Source organism: Pan paniscus, chromosome 9, assembly GCF_029289425.2.
Source record: "Pan paniscus chromosome 9, NHGRI_mPanPan1-v2.0_pri, whole genome shotgun sequence".
NCBI lineage: Eukaryota > Metazoa > Chordata > Mammalia > Primates > Hominidae > Pan > Pan paniscus.
The window spans coordinates 122,315,457-122,335,107 of NC_073258.2; the positions used below are offsets into that span (position 1 = coordinate 122,315,457).

At 43.9% G+C, this 19,651-nt stretch overlaps 1 protein-coding gene across 1 annotated transcript in view; it reads left to right on the forward strand.

Moving 5' to 3' along the window:
• Window positions 1–19,651, forward strand: part of SORL1 (sortilin related receptor 1) — a 180,368-nt gene that overhangs the window by 150,565 nt on the left and 10,152 nt on the right. The window contains exons 33-45 of the mRNA XM_003819971.5: window positions 305–436; window positions 1,223–1,349; window positions 1,512–1,681; window positions 2,954–3,066; window positions 3,294–3,398; window positions 4,211–4,283; window positions 7,187–7,269; window positions 8,849–8,945; window positions 10,983–11,167; window positions 14,888–15,007; window positions 15,867–16,031; window positions 17,177–17,351; window positions 18,276–18,382. Coding sequence (XP_003820019.3) covers window positions 305–436; window positions 1,223–1,349; window positions 1,512–1,681; window positions 2,954–3,066; window positions 3,294–3,398; window positions 4,211–4,283; window positions 7,187–7,269; window positions 8,849–8,945; window positions 10,983–11,167; window positions 14,888–15,007; window positions 15,867–16,031; window positions 17,177–17,351; window positions 18,276–18,382 — 1,652 coding nt within the window. The remainder of the gene's footprint in view (window positions 1–304; window positions 437–1,222; window positions 1,350–1,511; window positions 1,682–2,953; window positions 3,067–3,293; window positions 3,399–4,210; window positions 4,284–7,186; window positions 7,270–8,848; window positions 8,946–10,982; window positions 11,168–14,887; window positions 15,008–15,866; window positions 16,032–17,176; window positions 17,352–18,275; window positions 18,383–19,651) is intronic.

Genomic DNA, 19,651 nt, shown 5'->3' on the forward strand with positions numbered 1-19,651 from the left:
TTTTATAGGGCAACTGAACTCAGGTGATGTTAAGCGGTTTGCTCAAGCTCATGCAGATCTAGGATTTAAACTCTAGTTTGTTTGACTCTAAAGTGCTCACTCTTCCTGAATGCAGATTCCAGTTGTTAATGTTAGATGAGATGGCACCTTAGTGCTGGTATAGATTCCACCACTGGTCATTCCACAGGTGTGTTTTGAAGCAGAAGCCGATTAGTACTTTGCCTAAATGAGAATAAACTTGGGCCCAGCCTTTAGTACCATACGGCCCCTCCCCGTGGACTTAAGAAGCCTCTCTGTGTTTCAGCCACACACAGCACCTTGACTTGCATGAGCAGGGAGTTCCAGTGCGAGGATGGGGAGGCCTGCATTGTGCTCTCGGAGCGCTGCGACGGCTTCCTGGACTGCTCGGACGAGAGCGATGAAAAGGCCTGCAGTGGTGAGTGCCGGTCCACGGGCTGGGCTGGGCTGGGCTGGGCTGGGAGGCTCGCTTACCCCAGGGCCCCTCCTGTGTAGACCTTGAGCTAGGACCCTCTTGAACTGTTGCTCAATCTAAGGATAAAACAGATTTGTGCCTAGTTTTGGAGCCCCAAGTGAGGTGAGCCTTGGCCAGACTCTGATATAACATGCAGCTGTCTCCTCCCTGTTAGTGAAATGCTAATCTTGGATTTGTTTTTTTTATGGACTTCCCACCTCATGCCCATACACCATGGCTCTCACAGTCTCAATCTGCTGGTGGGATTAACTCAGTTCTTATCTCTGGAGTGTCTAGTAACGGACCCTATGACATGGTCCTTGGACTTGTAGCGTTCTCTATTGAGAAATAGGCTTAAATTGTCATAGGCAGGAGGAAGATGAAATTCAAGGGAAAATATCATGACCGGAAAAGTAGGAGACCCTAGGAGGGCTTGTATAGGGAGGTTTCAACTACATTTTCTGAGATTTCTTTTCAGATAATGATTATGGCCTCCTGATAATCTAGATCATGGTAGTTCTGTTTAAAAGCAGGAGTCCTTTGAAATCTAAGGATTTGTAAGATGTAACTTTTTTTTTTTGTATTTTTAGTAGAGATGGGGTTTAGCCACATTGCCCAGGCCAGTCTCGAACTCCTGAGCTCAGGCAATTTGCCCGCCTCAGCCTCCCAAAGTGCTAGGATTACAGGCGTGAGCCACCACGCCCAGCCAAGACGTAACTTTTTTTGACTTTTTCTCCTTTATCTCTCTAGATGAGTTGACTGTGTACAAAGTACAGAATCTTCAGTGGACAGCTGACTTCTCTGGGGATGTGACTTTGACCTGGATGAGGCCCAAAAAAATGCCCTCTGCTTCTTGTGTATATAATGTCTACTACAGGTAGGTCCCATCTTTGTCATGGGAGATGAAAATGATGTCTTCATTGCCCCAGGATGTTCTGTAAACTCTCTAGTGGCATGCACCATGCTATTAACGGAGTCAGACATCTCAGCCCCCCATGCTGCTCCAGTGTGACAATATCTTTATTTTTTTTTGGGCCAGGGTGGTTGGAGAGAGCATATGGAAGACTCTGGAGACCCACAGCAATAAGACAAACACTGTATTAAAAGTCTTGAAACCAGATACCACGTATCAGGTTAAAGTACAGGTTCAGTGTCTCAGCAAGGCACACAACACCAATGACTTTGTGACCCTGAGGACCCCGGAGGGATGTAAGTGTTTCAGTTAATTTTTATGGCATGGGTAAGACCTCAGGTCGGGGTTTGTGAGGGTCTTTCTGAGTATTCTCAGGAACGTGGGAACATACGTGTGCCTCACATGTACAGAAGTATGGTGGCTAAGCTTTATAGTCTTGCCAGAGTTGTCAAACATCTGTTCTTCTTACTGCATCAGAGACTGTTCTTGTACCTTAAGTTAATTTAAGATTCTCTCCACCATTGCCCTCTTGCGTTTTTTGTCTAGTTTCTACCTCTACGTTCCTCCTCTAGATATTTCCTAGTACTTGGTACTTAGGAGGAGGTCATTGTCGTTAAAATATGAGGCATATCAGCAATTTTGTGGCTAAGTTTTTTTTCTTTTTGGAGACAAGGTCTCACTCTGGCACCCACACTGGAGTGCAGTGGAGGCGCAATCACTGCTCACCACCTCAGTCTTCCCAGGCTCAGGTGGTCCTCCCGTCTCAGCCTCTCGCATAGCTGAGAATAGGTGTGTGCCACCATGCTCAGCTAACCTTTTGTATTTTTGTACAGAAAGGGTTTTGCCATGTTACCTAGGCTGGTCTTGAGCTACTGAGCTCAAGCAATCCACCTACTTCAGCCTCCCAAAATGTTGGGATTACAGGTGTGAGCCACTGCACCTGGCTTTGTGGCTAAGTTTTTAAGAAATTTACCAAATTTATGTGTCTAAGAGAGTTCCTCGCCTCCTCCCTACTGCAAAGTAGTTGACATGAGCAACTGTCTGCTTGAATGTCATATTTTTCCATTGCCTAAAGTATCTTGAATATGCTAGCGCTAAACTCATTAAGGAGCCTGCTTTGAAGATGATCAAATTCATTTGGATATAGAAATTCTGTGATGTTACAAAATTAGTCTTATTTTTTGGTAGTCATGCCTGCAGTACAGTTTTTGTTGTACAAGAAGCAGAGGCAGCAGGTGCTGTCATTGACAATTAAGATCTCAGCATGGAAGTCTCAGGGTCAGTGGTGACTCAGCCTGCCCAAATGATTCTATCCTGCAGCCCTTATGAGCCACAAATTTACCACACACTCAACTGAGCCATGATGTGATGTGTGGATGGCACACCTTGCTTTTTGGAAGAAGAGGAAAAGTGTCTTGTCAATGTGAAGACCAAGCTAGCAGCCTTTCTAGTGGATAGTCTCAATGCCTGCTGTGGAGTCATTCTTGTACTTGTTCTAAGCCCAGGAAAATTCCTCTGGTTGGCTGCTATGCAGATGGATTTTAACTTTGAGTTGACTCTTTTTCTAGTGCCAGATGCCCCTCGAAATCTCCAGCTGTCACTCCCCAGGGAAGCAGAAGGTGTGATTGTAGGCCACTGGGCTCCTCCCATCCACACCCATGGCCTCATCCGTGAGTACATTGTAAGTACCTTCCATGAGTTGGCTGTATGTGTGTTGGGGGTGCTAGGAGATTTCTGGGTATTCTGTATGACTAGGGGGTTGATTTGGTTTAGCTTTGTAGGTGATGACCCATCCGTCAGAACATTTTGCTCCTCACCTTCTTTTCTCTCCTCTAGCCTCCTTGCAAGATATTAGGATGCCCTGGACCTTTGGTTCCCTTTACTCACATTTTTTTCTTCTCCCTTTAGGTAGAATACAGCAGGAGTGGTTCCAAGATGTGGGCCTCCCAGAGGGCTGCTAGTAACTTTACAGAAATCAAGAACTTATTGGTCAACACTCTATACACCGTCAGAGTGAGTGTCGTCATCCATTCCAGCCATCCATGCAGTCTTAGAACTGAGCGAAATTGCTGCTGTTTTGTGAGAACTCTCTACTCACCTTTGTGAGATGCATATTAGTAATCTGCAAAATACCCAACTTCTTGCCCTGGGACGGGGGAGCTCAGAGTTTCTTTCAGTCTCTTAAATGGACACCACAAAGAGCTTGACATCAGAGTTTCTGTAGATAACCGGGCGTTTATGGGAATGCCGCTTTCCCTGCTTTTAACTCCGATATTCTGCTAGCTTTCCAGCTCCTATACTTTTGCACTCAGCTCTTTTCTGCTTATCTTTAGCTGCAGGATGATGCAGAGCTATGATAAGTAGTCTTTCTAAACTGATTTTATGGGGTTCTTATGAAATATATTTTTAGTATTTTTAGCAGAGAGAGAGAGATTTTGTGAACAACATGTTTGCTGAGACCATTAAGTGTACACATTCGTGACTCTCACACTGATAATTTTGTCAGTACCCTTTTTGTATATGTGTGTATTTATGAACACACCCCCCATACACCTGCCCTTTAGAAGAACCTTGATATTTGTCGATCAATAGAAATTTTCTGATCTTAGGACTGTCATAATGCCCTTTACCCAAGCTCCTTCCCTTGGCTTTTTTGCCCTCTTATTTCAGATGCTGGGGCCTCTGAATATTCTGGATCACTCTGTATACAATTTTTCCAGCCTCACTGCCAAAAGCTCACCCATTTAGCTCATTCGGTATTCTTGCTGTATGGTGTATGGTGTATTGCCTTTATTTCATATTAATTCACCCTCTGATTTGAAAAGGTGGCTGCGGTGACTAGTCGTGGAATAGGAAACTGGAGCGATTCTAAATCCATTACCACCATAAAAGGAAAAGGTAAATGATCCCAGCATTTGCAGATTTAGAGAAAATATTATAGAAACCCTTTCAAATGACTTTCAGTGTGACCGGAAAATGGAGAAACGTAGTTTAGAAAAACATCACACAACTTCCTTCTCCCCAACACACGCACATTTCTGGGTGTCTCTGTAGTGCTTTAGATAGAGTCTTTTTGGGGTGACTGAGTGTCTTTTTCCTCCTAGTATTGAGCATTTCTTCTAATGCAGACATACAAAGGGATTTCCAAAGGCCATTATGCGCAGCCCTTTGTGAGTAGTCACAATATCTAAAATAGAAGGAGTCCTTCCTTCTCGCCAAAGCTGAAGATGATTTTGTGCATGTTCATTTATGGGGTTTTAAAGAAAGCACCATGCTGACTATTGTTATTCTCCCAGTGGCACTGGCAAACTGTGTGTAGGTGGTTTTTTGTCTTGTACTAGAGCTGATATTAGTAATAACTGATGGCTTGCCGAGGGCAGGACGCTCTAGAGTGTTCACTGCTTTGCGTACATCAGCTCATCTAATTGAACAGTCAGAACAACTACAAGAAAGGATAAGGAACTGGAATGAGGTTACGTCACTTGTCCCAGGCCACACAATCAGTAAGTGACAGAGCTGGCACTGGAACCTGATCTGCCTGACTCCAAAGCCTGTGCTCTTAACCACTGTGCTCCACGCTTCTCTCTGGGCTGAGACACATGCGGCCTACTGGACCGCCCTGCTTGCCGGGGGTGGCGGGCTCAGCATCTTGCACGAGTGCCTCGTGAGGGCAGAGATCTGGTCTGTTTTTCTCTACTCTATCACGGGCATCTAGTAGAGACTAAGGAAATAATTGATGATTGAGTGAATCGAAGCAGTTAAATGAAGGGTTCTGGCATAGTTTGGGAGATGGACTACAGCTCATTTTCCAGAGTGGTTTTCCTGACCTTAGCCTTGACACTGGGGACTTGCATTTCTGGACTTCCAGGTATTAAAACCAGATGGACGCTGTGGCATGCAATAGGACTGGAAGATTTTACTTTAACCTAAGACTATGAGGAATAGGCTCTGGGTCATGGAGAGTCACTATCTAGTCCCCTCTAAAATCTGGAGCCTTTGAGATCAGGGCCCAAGGCGGCCAAACGTAGTGCCACCAGATGGTCTTTGGAGCTGAGTGCTTGCAGGTATTAGAGAAAGCCTGCTGAATTCACACTCTCCTAGAGTTTTTATTGTTGTATCTCTTCTCTCTACAAAGTCTGTTTCAAAACACTGACCACACATACCAAGAAGGGATGTTGGAAGAGCAACCAAATACATGTACCTTGAATTCCGAAGGCACAAGTCACAACTGCATTTGAAAATCTCAGTGGATGGTTGCTTCTCTTTAACTTCTTTTCTGTGATTTTGATGAATCTCAGCTGCTTGCATATATTTGGGCTAGGATTTGTACAGAAGGCAGCTGTGTGCCACATCCAAAAAGTGTTTGTTGTAAAATATCTGTGACATAGTATCATAATAACGTTTTAAGATAAAGGACAAAGACAGCAGAGGCATCAGCCAGACGCGCCAGGTTAATTGGTGAATGTAGTGGATTACTAATGACAATGAGAAAAGCCACCATTCCCTGAGCACTTCTTATACACTAAGCACCATGCTATTGTTGCTCGTGAATGGATCCCTTATTAATCCTTATGAATCCTATGAGATAAGTATCCTTATCCTCATTGTGTAGCTGAGGAAACGGGTTTGGAGTGGATTGTGACTTGTCCCTGGTTGCCATGATTATAATTCAAGTCAGCTTTACCATATGCAGCACTCGCACTGTTTTGCTCTGTGTTGGCCACCTGAAGCTTCCAATATCCTTTCTTCTTCCAGTTATTGCATTTTCCTGAAGCCTAGTTTTATTACATGATTGATCATCTGGACAGACCTCTTCAGACTTCGACACATCTCTTTTGCCACCAAATCTTATCTGCTCCTTTGAGTCTCTCTTGCCTAGTCTATAGAAGGGGCATATGTGTGGAGAGTCTAATATGCAAGTTGTCGTTTAAATAATATTTTCTGATAATATTGATCCATTGAGCTCTTTTAGATCATGCTGGGCCAAGCACTGTCAGCCTTCTGGTGGGAAGACCTTCCAGATGACAAGCATGGCGCTCATTGGTTGAACTGAGAGGGGTCTTTTCCTTGGCCACTTCTCCTTGCCCCCTCGACTCTCAGCTTGAGCTCCAGTCTTTTTGAGAGCACCAGTGGTTTCTAGTTGTTTAGTTGGCCATATGTGAGGCTATATTGGAAAGGAAGAGAAAGAGAGTATCAGTTGAGTGCTAGGCATCACACATACATTATTTTAGTTAACCTTCCCAGCTCTGTGAAATGCAGATAACATCTCTATCTAGGCTCCAGGAAGATCAGTAACTTGCCTAGGTTACACAGCTGCCAGAACAGGAATTCGAACTCAAGTTTGCCAGCTTCCAGAGGCCACATTCTTTCCATTTTGCCACACGCACGTTTACCATTTACGATTTACTCCATTGTCAGCCTTCCGAAAGGACATGAGATTGGTGGGACTTTGTTAGTGCCAATCAAGATGCCACTCGCAGTGAATGATCCCTGTTCCTTTAAGAACCAGGCTGAAGCTGGGCTGTTTTGGGACCTTTACAAAATGGAACTTTTCTGCCTGACCTAATTGCCAGGATAGCCGACTGAGCCCAGATAGTTTTGTGTTCACCAAGCAACTGTGGACCAACCTTAGCTTCAGGAAAACAGTGGTAAAAAAAGATCGATGAGGAACACTGCCAAAGAAATACCCTTTCTTCCCCGACTGAAAGATGGCTTTGTCCGTTGAGTTGAAAACTATTAAGTCCTGCCTTCCTCGCTTTTCATCATGTGGCTTCTGTTTTTGAATTCCTTTTTGTTTTCAGTGATCCCACCACCAGATATCCACATTGACAGCTATGGTGAAAATTATCTAAGCTTCACCCTGACCATGGAGAGTGATATCAAGGTAATGTGGGAATTTCAAGCCAGCAGCTGGATGGGGCTTTATTTTGTATGGGAACTGAAAGGACATAGCACACCACAGTAAGACTGGAAAAAAAACAAAAAACAAAAAAAACGAACGGCTAGATCTAGTGAAGCTAAAATACCAGGACTAGGGTGGTTCCCTCCCCCATGAAGAACAACTTGAGTCTTCACATGTAATTATTCTGCCTCAGCCTGGTGCCTTTTTATCCTTAACCATATAATTAAATGGTTCACAGCTACAGTGCAAATAAAGAGTTGGTGTTAACAGAATATGTATGCCCTGTAATTTTCAGCTTTATTGGATTTCCTGGTGCTAAGCGCTAATGCTGAGGCGCTCACAGTGGAAGAACAACCTTCTTGTGGGAGAGTTGGATACCTTGGAAACATATTCACTTTGCATCCACCTAAGATCTTCCTCTTCCAGCACCGCCATCCCCTCTACTGGCCCTCTGCATAGCCGACTTCTTCATTGTTATCTGTGCCCATGTGGTTCCTCAAGCTGAGATCCACTTTCCATAGTGTTCCTTCTTATCTGTCCCTCCTCACAGCCTCTCCATTGATGAATTTGTGTTGGGACAAGTTGGGACAAGCAACCTTCAGAGTCTTTCTGCCATTTACTTAACTGCCATTTAGTGTCATGACCTTGGCTTCAGAATGGGTTGATATAAGAAATGGCCTTGGCCGGGCATGGTGGCTCACGCCTGTAATCCCAGCACTTTGGGAGGCTGAGATGGGTGGATCACCTGAGGTCAGGAGTTCGAGACCAGCCTGGCCAACATGGTGAAACCCCGTCTCTACTAAAAATACAAAAATTAGCCAGGTGTGGTGGTGCATGCCTGTAATCCCAGCTACTTGGAGGCTGGGGCAGGAGAATCGCTTGAACCTGGGAGGCAGAGGCTGCAGTGAGTCAAGATCATGCCACTGCAGTCCAGCCTGGGCAACAGAGTGAGACTCTGTCTCAAAAAAAAAGAAAAAAAGAAAAGAAAGAAAAAAGAAATGGGCTTATATGCTTCTTGTCTTGTAGTCTTTGATCTTGAAAATATTTTTGATTGTTGTCCTATATTTAACGATCTTCAGATCAAATCCTCTTATGAGCTCAGGACTTGGAAAAGGTAGTCTTTCCTGATGGGTGGATGTATTTTCTGTAGTTGGACAATGAGATCTAACCAGCCTGTTTTGTATGGATTGTCTTCTTGGCCTTGACTGCAAGGATTTATCCTTAATTTCCATGGCCTAATTATCTTTCCAGTGTTTCCTCTTTCTACCTTTATTAATTGGTTCTTGTCCTTTTATTCTTCATTCACTTTTTTGTTTCATTGAATCTATAAATTAAATATGGTCTCATGTTTGTTTTTAGAAGTAGGTGGAGTACAACTAAATATTAGCTAATGGTAGCACAAGTAGAACCTGTTTAAAATTTTTAAAAAACAACCTGTTCACCGTAAGAATGAGATACCCAAGGAAAGAACAGGAAAGAGGTGTATTTTTAATCCCGCCTTTTGTATTTAGTGTGCCCCATGACTAGCTGTTCATCTAACATGCTTCTTGGTTCTCGGCAGGTAAATGGCTATGTGGTGAACCTTTTCTGGGCATTTGACACCCACAAGCAAGAGAGGAGAACTTTGAACTTCCGAGGAAGCATATTGTCACACAAAGGTAACACTTTGGTGCTGGTCAGTGTGTGAGCAGGAAGGGGTAAGGCTGGACCAATGCTTTCCCGCTATAGAGCTTGACTGTGGGTGCCAGGGAAGGGGAGGTATTCTCTAGAAGCTGTTCTGTGTTGACAGGTTCTTGTGCATTGAGGATCCTATAAGTGTGCTGCTGATCCTAGGCAGAGGGATTCACTCAGTGGCCCCTCGAGCCCTCCTCCAACCTCATGACCCTTAGTGGAAGTTGGGGGCCATAAGGAGGAAAATTGGACAGAGGCAAGACTAATTCTCTGCAGATGAGTTTTGATTTCCAAAAGAAAGAGTTCTTAGATGTAGACAGTTACCTGTCTGTCCTTTCTAGTCTGGTTCACTCTCCCGTTGCTAATGAGAGACAGCAGAAGGCCTTATGCATAACTGGTGTTCAGTAAATACATGTTGACTGGAGGAATGGACAACAAACTAAGGGAGGAGTGGTCCAGTCCCTGTTATGTATGTACCAGCAGCAAGTCTCAGCTAAAATTCCTCTATCTAAACACGTGCTAAAGGATGGATTTTAATTTATTTCTAAGTGGCGAAAGCTGCCTGTAACTGTTGAGAATGACTTGGGAGCTTCTTCCTGTCTCCTCCTTCTAGGCTGTGAAGCACTTTCAGTCATGTTTTTATTTAGTCCTTGTCATAGCCTTATAAAGTAGAGACTACAAATGTTCTATTGTTACTTTTTTTTTTTAATTGAAAGTCTACAAGGTGCCCGAGAAGGTTGTTATTTTGACTTTTGCACACTGAGCACCTACCATGTACAGGCATTTACATAGGCATTCTACGCATATTATTTACATAACCCCAAGTATAATTCCGCGAGATATGCCCGCTTTACAGAGGCAAAACTGAAGTTGAAAGAATAAGTCATATGCTCAGACGGTGGCAGAGCCAGGATTGGAACCCACATCTTTCTAACTCCAGAGCCTATGATCTCATGGCCTTAGTGTTGCCCCAGTAGAAACTGGCAGAGTCAGGAGCAGAAGGCTTAACTAGCTGTTGTTTGAAATCTATTAGGGCTAGTGCGATGCTAGGCATTATGCCAAGCACTTTCTAAGCATTTTCTTTTTTTCTCCCTGCCAGCCAGCAGCTGCTGTAAGTGCTGTTATTTTTTTCTCCATCTTACAAACAAGGAAATAGAGAGTTTAAATCCTTTACCCAAGGTTATACAACCACAAAGTATAGAGTCAGGCCTTAAACCCCAGTCCTTCTGATTCCAAAGGCTATCCTGTTAGCGTAGCCTCCCCCTTCTCACTTTTCTTTTTTTAGTTTTAATAGCATTTCCTCTGATTAGAAAGGGGATACATATTTGTTTCAGAAAATTGAGAGAACAAAAAGAGTGTAATGAAAATTAAAATTGCCTGTAATTTCACTTTTACATTTCAGATATCTTCTAATATATTTTTCCATGGATTGATCTCTTTATATCTTTTTTCTAAAGTCAGAATAATGCCATATATAGTATTGTATCCTGCCCTTTTCGCTTCACATAAAATTGTGAGAATTTTCCAGTGTCATCAAATATTTTTGAAACAACCTTTAGTGCCTGCACAGTAGTTGATGGAATGCACATTATTTAATTATTATCCTGTTACTAGACAATCAAATTACATTCAGTTTTTTCCTGCTGTAACACTGTGATGGGGATCCTTGTTAAACACACTTTTGAGTCTTTCTCTGACTTCATGGGATAACCGGATTGAAGGGTATGATTTCCAAGGTTCTTGTTATACAAGGCCAAATGGCTTCCAGGAGCGTTGTACCAACTCCTATCCGCGGATGGGCAGCTTTAAAGAAATTACCCAGTGCCTGTGCAGTGTGTTATGTACCGTCATCATCAGTACATAAACGTTGAATGAATTTGTCATCTAATGACAGTCCTACAGCACATGGGACTCATTTAAATCAAGAGATTACTATTTTTTTTTAAAAAAGTGCATGTACCAAGACACGTTCTTGACTCACACCCCCAACTTCCTCCTGGAATCTCCTTTTCCTGTTTTCACAGTTGGCAATCTGACAGCTCATACATCCTATGAGATTTCTGCCTGGGCCAAGACTGACTTGGGGGATAGCCCTCTGGCATTTGAGCATGTTATGACCAGAGGGGTTCGCCCACCTGCACCTAGCCTCAAGGCCAAAGCCATCAACCAGACTGCAGTGGAATGTACCTGGACCGGCCCCCGGAATGTGGTGAGTCAGCCAGAATGACCATCACAAAGTGAGTGTGGACTGTCCCCTAATGCTACGCCACCACACAACTCCAGGGCTTTTCTCTCTTTTGCAAATATTCCAGTGCCCCTGCTGCTCTTGGATATAGGCCTTTCTTTTTCCTTTGTTTTCATACGTGCGTTATGATTCACTATGATCAGATCTGTGCTCCTTTTTGAGTCTACTGTTTTACTTTCCACTCCTCCCCAGTGTGTCCCCTTTGCTTTTAGATCAACCGTCCCAAGGCTCTTGGCACATTCGTCCCCCTCTTGCCTCTGTACTTGGCTTATGCCCTTTCTCCTCCTTGGTGTCCTTCCCTCCTCTTGCTATGCAAGAAAATCCTCCCTTCTATAGTTGATCTCTCTCCCTATGAACTCCTAATATATTTATAGTTGGTTCCATATAGCATGATATTTCATTAAATACAGCTTTACCCTATTTGATAATTTCTGTCTGTTACTCTTACCTTCCTAACTAGTTTGTAAGTTCCTTGAAGGGAAGGATTGTTTTCTGGATTTTCTCAATGGAAAAGCATACAGAAGTAAATTTATAGTAAGGAATTAGTAAATCCTTAGTGATGAGCGGAGGAACTAGCCTAGGTCTGGTCTTCTGAGGATATCTTCAGTGTGCATTTGGCACAGGGCTGATTCATAGGGAAATAACCAAAGTTTGCAAGTAGTTGTCTGTAAAATCAGTGAAGAAGAAGGAAGAAGTAAGATTTACTGAGCAGCCAGTAAGTGCCAGGAACAATATAAAATCCGATAAACCCATGTTCCCCCTTATTCCTTTCATTGGTTCTGTGGGTAAATATTCCCATTTTGCCAGCGAGGAAACTAAGGCTCAGTGAGGCGAAGTAACTTGCCAGAGTTAAAGCTCTCACAAGCAGTAGACTGAGTTTCAGCTCAGGTCTGGCTAATTTAACAGCCTCTGCTCTTTTGTGTGTCCCAGCACCTGATGCTGAGGCAGGGACAGTGATGAGAAGCCCTGACCTATCCCCAGAGCTCTCTTTTACCTGGAAGTTGAGTCTACTCGTAAAGAACCCTTTCTTTCCATTTATATACCTGGCAGCATATGACCGCCTCATCACCCCCAACTATCTCTCCAGAGTAGGGCAATTGCACAGAACACTGAAGCCTGACTTGATTTAGGGTCTCTAATTGTGCATGAAGTTGGAGGAGGCTTCCTGCTTCTCATCTCAGCTCATGCACTGGTCACACTAAAGGTGGCTTTCAGAGGTGAGAGCGCAAATGAGATCACCTGTAGGAAGCTCTCTGCTTCTGCCCCTCTTTAGTTCATTGAGGACCCTGGCAGCTCTCATGATTTTCCTGTCTACTGTGAGAAGTGCCATTGTCACTGTGCATGTGGGGAACCTCCCATCCCTTGGCTCCCGTGGCTCTGTGGACCCCTTTCCTCTCCAGAGACACCCCATCCCGGGCGGTCACCAGCCTTGTCCTCGGTGATGTCATCCTACCTCTGTACTCTAAGCCCCCACTTGGCCTACTCCCATCTCATGCTTTGCAGCTCCACTTGCATTTGCTTTGGGACACCTTTGAGTCCCTCAGCGCTTCTCTTTCCTACATCCTCCCAGGCGATCACCCCCTTCGGGGCTTCCCTTCCTGTTTCTCTGCCTGTGCTCTCCCATCTGTCTGTCCTTTCTCATCTGTCAACAAAAAGAGTCAAACTCTGTAAAATATATGAAAAGATTTATTCTGAGCCAAATAGGAGTGACCATGGCCCGTGACACAGCCCTCAGGAGGTCCTGAGAACATGTGCCCAAGGTGGCTGGGATGCAGCTTGGTTTTATACATTTTAGGGAGGCATGAGACATCCATCAAATACATTTAGGAAATACACTGGTTTGGTCCAGAAAGGCAGGACAACTCAAAGTGGGCATGGGGAAGCGGGGGTTTCCAGGCTATAGGGAAATTTAAACATTTTCTGGTTGTCAATTGGTTGAGTTTGTCTAAAGACCTGAGATTGACAGAAAGGAGATGTTCAGGTTAAGATAAAAGATTGTGGAGACCAAGGTTCTTTTGACGTCTTTTAGTGGCTGCCCTTAGGGGAAATAGATGACAAATGTTTCCTATCCAGATCTTTAAAAGGTGCAAGACTTTTCAGCTAATGTCTTTAGGATTGGGAGGGCCTGGAAGAAAAAGATCTAGCTATGTTAATAGAGATTCTTTACAGATGCGAAGTTTCCCCCATAAAGGACAGCTTTTCAGGGCCATTTCAAGATATGACAAAGAAACATGTTTTGGGGTAAAATATTTTGATTTTCTTCCTTGTCTCATAATGTTATGCCAGAGTCAACTTGGAAAGTAAGTCTCGATATATAGGATTAAATAAAACCCATCTGATGAGAATCTATGGTTTGTAGGACATGACTCCCCAGACCCCTTAGATAGGGATTTGGGCAAGATTTAAAAAATCAGAGCTTAGTCCTCACAGCTGCTGAGCAGTGCTGGAGAAAGTCACCTTGTTGCCTGGGACTTGGAAATCCCTTTGTGGATCCCCGCTCAGTTCCTGCTCATCCCATGGATCCTGCAGCTCCTACGGTCCTCGTCAAGCCCCTGTCTTACATGTGCACATAACTCTTGGAGAAAATGCTCTTTGATTGTGCCTTACAAAGAAAGCTTCCTCGGCTCCCGCCCTCCAGTTATAAACTCCCTCGTCTTCCACTTTCTGCTGTAAACTTCATCCCATTCCCACTTCCCTGCTTGAAACTCCCTCAGTTTCCAACGTTTACCAGTTAGGACTAAGCAGGGATGCATAGAGCAGAGGAAGTGACAGTAACAGTGGCTTCGAACAGTTTATTTCCTCTTGTAATTAAAAGAAGTTTAGAGTTGAGCAGTGCAGGGCTTCTGTCGTGGCAGCACAATTTGATTGGGCACCCGAGCCCTGTCATCTCCAGCCTGTGGCATGTGTCTTCAAGCTCACCTCATGGTACAAGAGGCCTCCTGGGCCTGCAGTCATGATCTGTATTCCAGGCGACCAGAGGGCAGGAAGAAGGGCTCCTCCCTCTGTTGTAATGAGCCCTCCTAAAGCTTTTCCTGTGACACTTCTGCGTCTCAATGGCTGGAAGCTCTTTGTCTAGCCTCTTCTAGCTTAGGGAGGTTCGCAGTTTAGACTTTTTCCAGGCAGCAATTCTCAGTCAGAACCAGAGTTCTGAGGAAGAAAGGGAGGATGGGTACCTGCTGGACAGCCAGCCGTGTCTGCTCTCCTTCCCTCCCTCCACATACTTCCTGGGGTGTTCGCATCCACTGTGCAAGCTCCCATGGCTTTCCTTCCCACTCAGCACATCCCCTTGGAGCCTACGTCTGTGCTGCCAATGGTAGAATGACACCCCCTCTTTAATAACCCCCCCGTTCCCTGGCTCATCATGTGGGTTTCTGGTGTAGCATCTAACACTCTATGTTTGCCACTTGTTATTTATAATTATGTATGTTTTTCTTCTCTGCCCGCCTCTCCTCCAGAAGGAGCGCTTTGAGGACAGAGACCACATCATATTTATTTTTGTAGCTCTACATACAGTGCCTGGCCCAAGTGCCTTCTCTGTAAATGCTGTAAATGTAATAAATGTTGAATGAAGACTTCTCTGTGAGCTCTTTTGAAGCAGTTCCAGGGTCTTAAATTGGGGATTTCAAGGAAATGAGATCATCGGCCTATGAGCTGATGTCCTCTTCCATTCTCTGCTTTTACCAGGTTTATGGTATTTTCTATGCCACGTCCTTTCTTGACCTCTATCGCAACCCGAAGAGCTTGACTACTTCACTCCACAACAAGACGGTCATTGTCAGTAAGGATGAGCAATATTTGTTTCTGGTAAGTTTCCCATACCGTTTCAGTTTTTTAAGGGATGTCTTAAGTCCTGGGCTCTGGTCTCAACCCAGGACCTGGGGAGCTCGCATACCTGGACTCCAGGATTGATGTGTGTGACGAGAGGCAACTTCCTCTTCTTCATAAGCATCATCAGGTTCTTGCTTGAAATACAGAATGAACGGCCACTTTCACCAACTGCAGCTCCGTTATGGAGGACTGATAACTTGGCAGATGATCACAAGTATAGATAAATCAAAAATTTTTATCAGGTTCCACTTCTAGGAATTTAGCCTACATACTTTTATGTGTGTGCCAAGATATATGGAGAAAGATACATGGTACATTATTATTCTTATGATAGCAAAAGATGTGAAGCAACTTAAATGTCTATGAAGAGAGGACTGGTTAAACATATCATGGTTTATTCATGCAATGGAATGCAGGGCAGCCGTTCATAAGAAGTGTGACAACTCTAAATGTACTGATATGGAAAAATCTCTAAGCTATATTATTATATAAAAGAAGCCAAGAGCATAATATGTGTGCCATTTTCTCAGTTGTATAAAAAATATTTGAGGAAGATAGGCTTCATATACACGTGCATATATGTGTAAGGATACACGTACATACATATCCTTCCTTATATATGCATAGGGGATTTCTGGAAGGAAGCACAAAAACTCTTACCAGTGGTACCTCTTGGAAAATGATTTGGGGTAGGTGGGAAATTATTTTATATTTTATGGTTTTTTGTACTAACTGAATTTTAATCGTTGTCATTATTTTGTTGAAAAAATACTTTAATAAAGATTGCATAAGGCCGTGATGTATTTTTTTTCCTTCATGTGTGCTTGGGCTTCAGGTCCGTGTAGTGGTACCCTACCAGGGGCCGTCCTCTGACTACGTTGTAGTGAAGATGATCCCGGACAGCAGGCTTCCACCCCGTCACCTGCATGTGGTTCATACGGGCAAAACCTCCGTGGTCATCAAGTGGGAATCACCGTATGACTCTCCTGACCAGGACTTGGTGAGTGGGTTGGGCTTCCAGGCCTCTTTGTTTATTCCTGGCCTGGTTAGGGTGGGGTGGGATGGAAGGGGGTCCTGTAATGGGGCAAGAAACACAGGCCTGGTTTCTGGCGCTCAGCAGGAGGCCTCTCTCCCATTTCTGTCTGACCAAAGACGGGGTCCGTACAGGGACCTCTTCTTAGTTGGCACTTCTCCATTATCCTAGCTGCCATTTTGGTTTGTCCCTCTTTCTCCTCCGCTGCTGATATTTCCTTCCCTGACCCTCTCACACAGGGATTAGCAAACAAAGGCCTGCAGGCCAAACACAGCCCATTGCCTATTTTTTTAAAATAAAGTTTTATTGGAACCAAGTCATGCCTATTTGTTTATATATTATATCTGACCACTTTCATGCAATGATCAGCAGAGTTGTTGTGGTGGAGACTATCTGGCCCTCAACACCTACAGTATTACTGTGTGTGAACCCTTACAAAAAGTTTCTGACCCCTCTTTAAAAGGAGCATTGATCCTAAACAAAACAAAAAAACTGCCATTTTTTCCTTGCTCTGGGTTGCTCTTCCCTCTCTCCTCTCTCCACTCCCCTTCATCCAGCGGTGATTGGTTTAAAATGCTTGGTTGCTAATACTCCTCTCAACTCTCCACTTCCTTGTCATGATTGAATTTCCTGTGCTTACTATATGCCCTGTTATTTTCCCCTTGCCCCCCTATACCCAGAAGCAGCCTGGGAGAAAGTAAGTAGAGCCTTGCCCTTTAGAGCCAGGATTGAACACTTTGGTTCATTCTCTCTCCACCAACAACATCCATGAACTATTGCAGTGGTGGAGATGTGGAAGTTGAGTACTGAGTTTGGATGTGCTTGCTTGTTCCAACCTACCTGCTGATGTCACGATGAATGTGGCCCTCCCTAGAGGGTTAAAAAAATTTTAGCTGATAACTCTATGTGCAATTCTATGAGTGAATAGTTATTTTAAGATTGGATCTGGTCGCTCCAAAGGCCTTCCAAAGAATGGAGTCAGATTTCGGGACTCAAACTCTTGTTGCTGTGGGTCCCAGCTATTAATATACTACATTGTCCACCATTGAACTACAAAGAGTGAAAAATGTCAACTTTCTGATTATCATTCACATGTTCTTTTTTGGTCCTAGTTGTATGCAATTGCAGTCAAAGATCTCATAAGAAAGACTGACAGGAGCTACAAAGTAAAATCCCGTAACAGCACTGTGGAATACACCCTTAACAAGTTGGAGCCTGGCGGGAAATACCACATCATTGTCCAACTGGGGAACATGAGCAAAGATTCCAGCATAAAAATTACCACAGGTAAGCAGGAGAGAGGTTAGCGGTCTTCTCACACAGCCTGCCCTCAGTGCTGTGCCGCTAGACTTCCAGAGACAGACTTTTCATTAGGCGTTTGTTTCACAGGGAGTGCAAACACTGCCCTTCAATATCCCTACAGGGGCAGAGTAGTGCAGAGGCTCCAGGGTCTGGGCCATGGCGTGGTGGCCAGGGCACAGTGGGCTGGGGAGTGGCTATCGTTTTCTATATTTTCTAAGTCTTTTTAACTCCCCTCGCTGGTTTTGATATTACTAAAGGAAAAGAGGAGGGATGCCCAAGAGAGGAAATAAAACTGAATAGTTAGCACTAAGACCAAGTGCTGTGTCTGAGAATCTGGATGACAGGTTCTCAGTGGTCCATTGTGGCAATCTGACATGTTGAAATGGAGGGAGACCCACAGCTGGGCAGTAGATCAAAGGGCAGTCAGGCTCAAGTTCAGAGAGCTGGTAGTAAGCTCCGTTGCTCAGACAGCAGCAGGTATTATTGGGAGTTTTGATATTGGGTAATGGAGGCCCAGCCCCATTTATGCTGGTGGTGTGCAGTGGGCCTGGGCCATGTGCCATTGTCACTCCAGTGTCCTGTCTTCAGATGGAACTCCTTATCCCATCCCATTCCTTCCTCACCACCCTTCTACCCCACCCCATTTGTTTTTGTACACACTTGGTTACAAGGGCTATTAAGTACTGTCCAAATTTCTTGGCTAAAGATGTTATAACAACAATAAAAGAGATGCCAATTAAAGAATATCTACCATGTGCTAGGTTCTGTACTCAGCAATCTATGTGTTTTATTTTTTCTGTAACCCAGCCCTCCAAGGCTAGCATTATTTAATCTCTCTTTGACAGACAAGAAAATGGAGTTTCAAATGTATATCCACTAACCGCATCCCATCTCATCTTTAATTTTCAGTTTCATTATCAGCACCTGATGCCTTAAAAATCATAACAGAAAATGACCATGTTCTTCTGTTTTGGAAAAGCCTGGCTTTAAAGGAAAAGCATTTTAATGAAAGCAGGGTAAGTTCCTCCCTCATTCTCAATGACTTTGGAAATTTAATTGAAATGCTGTTTCAGAGATGAGCTTGTTAACAGCATGCTGGCATAGATAGTGTAAAGAAAAAAAAAAAAGAAAGAAAAAGAATAGGACATGGACATGAACTTGAGAATTAAAGGACCATTTTCAGTGGGATTGCTAATTAGCGAAATGTTTATACTGCCTGTTAAAGATGAGAATCTCTGCACTAAGCGCTTTTCAATCCTGACTTGTCTTCCCCTGAAGAAAGACAAATGGGCTGGAGGCCATGCTATGCTTCCCGCAGAAGCTGCAGCTGGGCTGGGGCTCAGGGTGTTAAACCAGGAGCCCTGCCTATTCCACACTCGCTGAGGGTGGGACTGTGGCTTCAGTACCAGGAGTTGAGCTGCACTCTCAGCCTGGCATCTCAGCACTCTCTTCCCAGATAAATTACAGGGAGCAGGAGGCACTTGAAGATACTGTGCTGACTTATGAAGAACACCTTGGTTTTGTTTGGTTTTGCTATTGGTAGGCCAATATGGTATTCACAGCAAAAGACAGGGGAAGAGGAGTGAGACCTGGGAGTAGATTTACCACCCAAGGGTGGACAGATTCTTGAGTAAAGCTGGGTTGGCCCCAGAGACAGCAAAGCCTTTGCTAAATAGGAATGTGATGAATCAACTATGGCTACCTGGAGATGCAGCATAGGCAAAGAGCCATGGGTTCTAAATAGTCACCGTGCAATGCCAAAGCAAAGTGAAATTAAAATTGGAAAATTCTCACCACACACTCGGTGAGAATTCTCATAACTCTTGTAACTATGACATCTAAATGGCTAATATCCTTAAATAGAAGGAAAGCTTTCAAGTAAGTTCAAAATGGAAATATTCTAATTTTGAAGAAGGGACATGTAACAAAGCGGAAAATTCCAGCAGCAGTAAGCAAAAGGAGAAAAGTTCAACCTCACCAGTAATCTAAATAACAAAGAGGTAGCCCTCTCACATTAAATTGGTAAAGATTTGCAGGGAAGAGTATAACTGGTATGAATAGTAGTTGGGGAAGTAAACGTTCTGGGAATATGAATTGGTTCAAACTCAAGTAAGGCTCTTGGGTAACACCTATCAAAAACATTGAAAGTGTTCACACCCATTGATCCAGCAGTTGTAGGATTTTACTCTAAAGCAACAACGTGCATGAAGAATTTGTGTGTAGTATTTATGACAGCAAGAAAGAGGAAACAGCCGAGATGCTGAACAGAAGAGGATGGGTTAAAT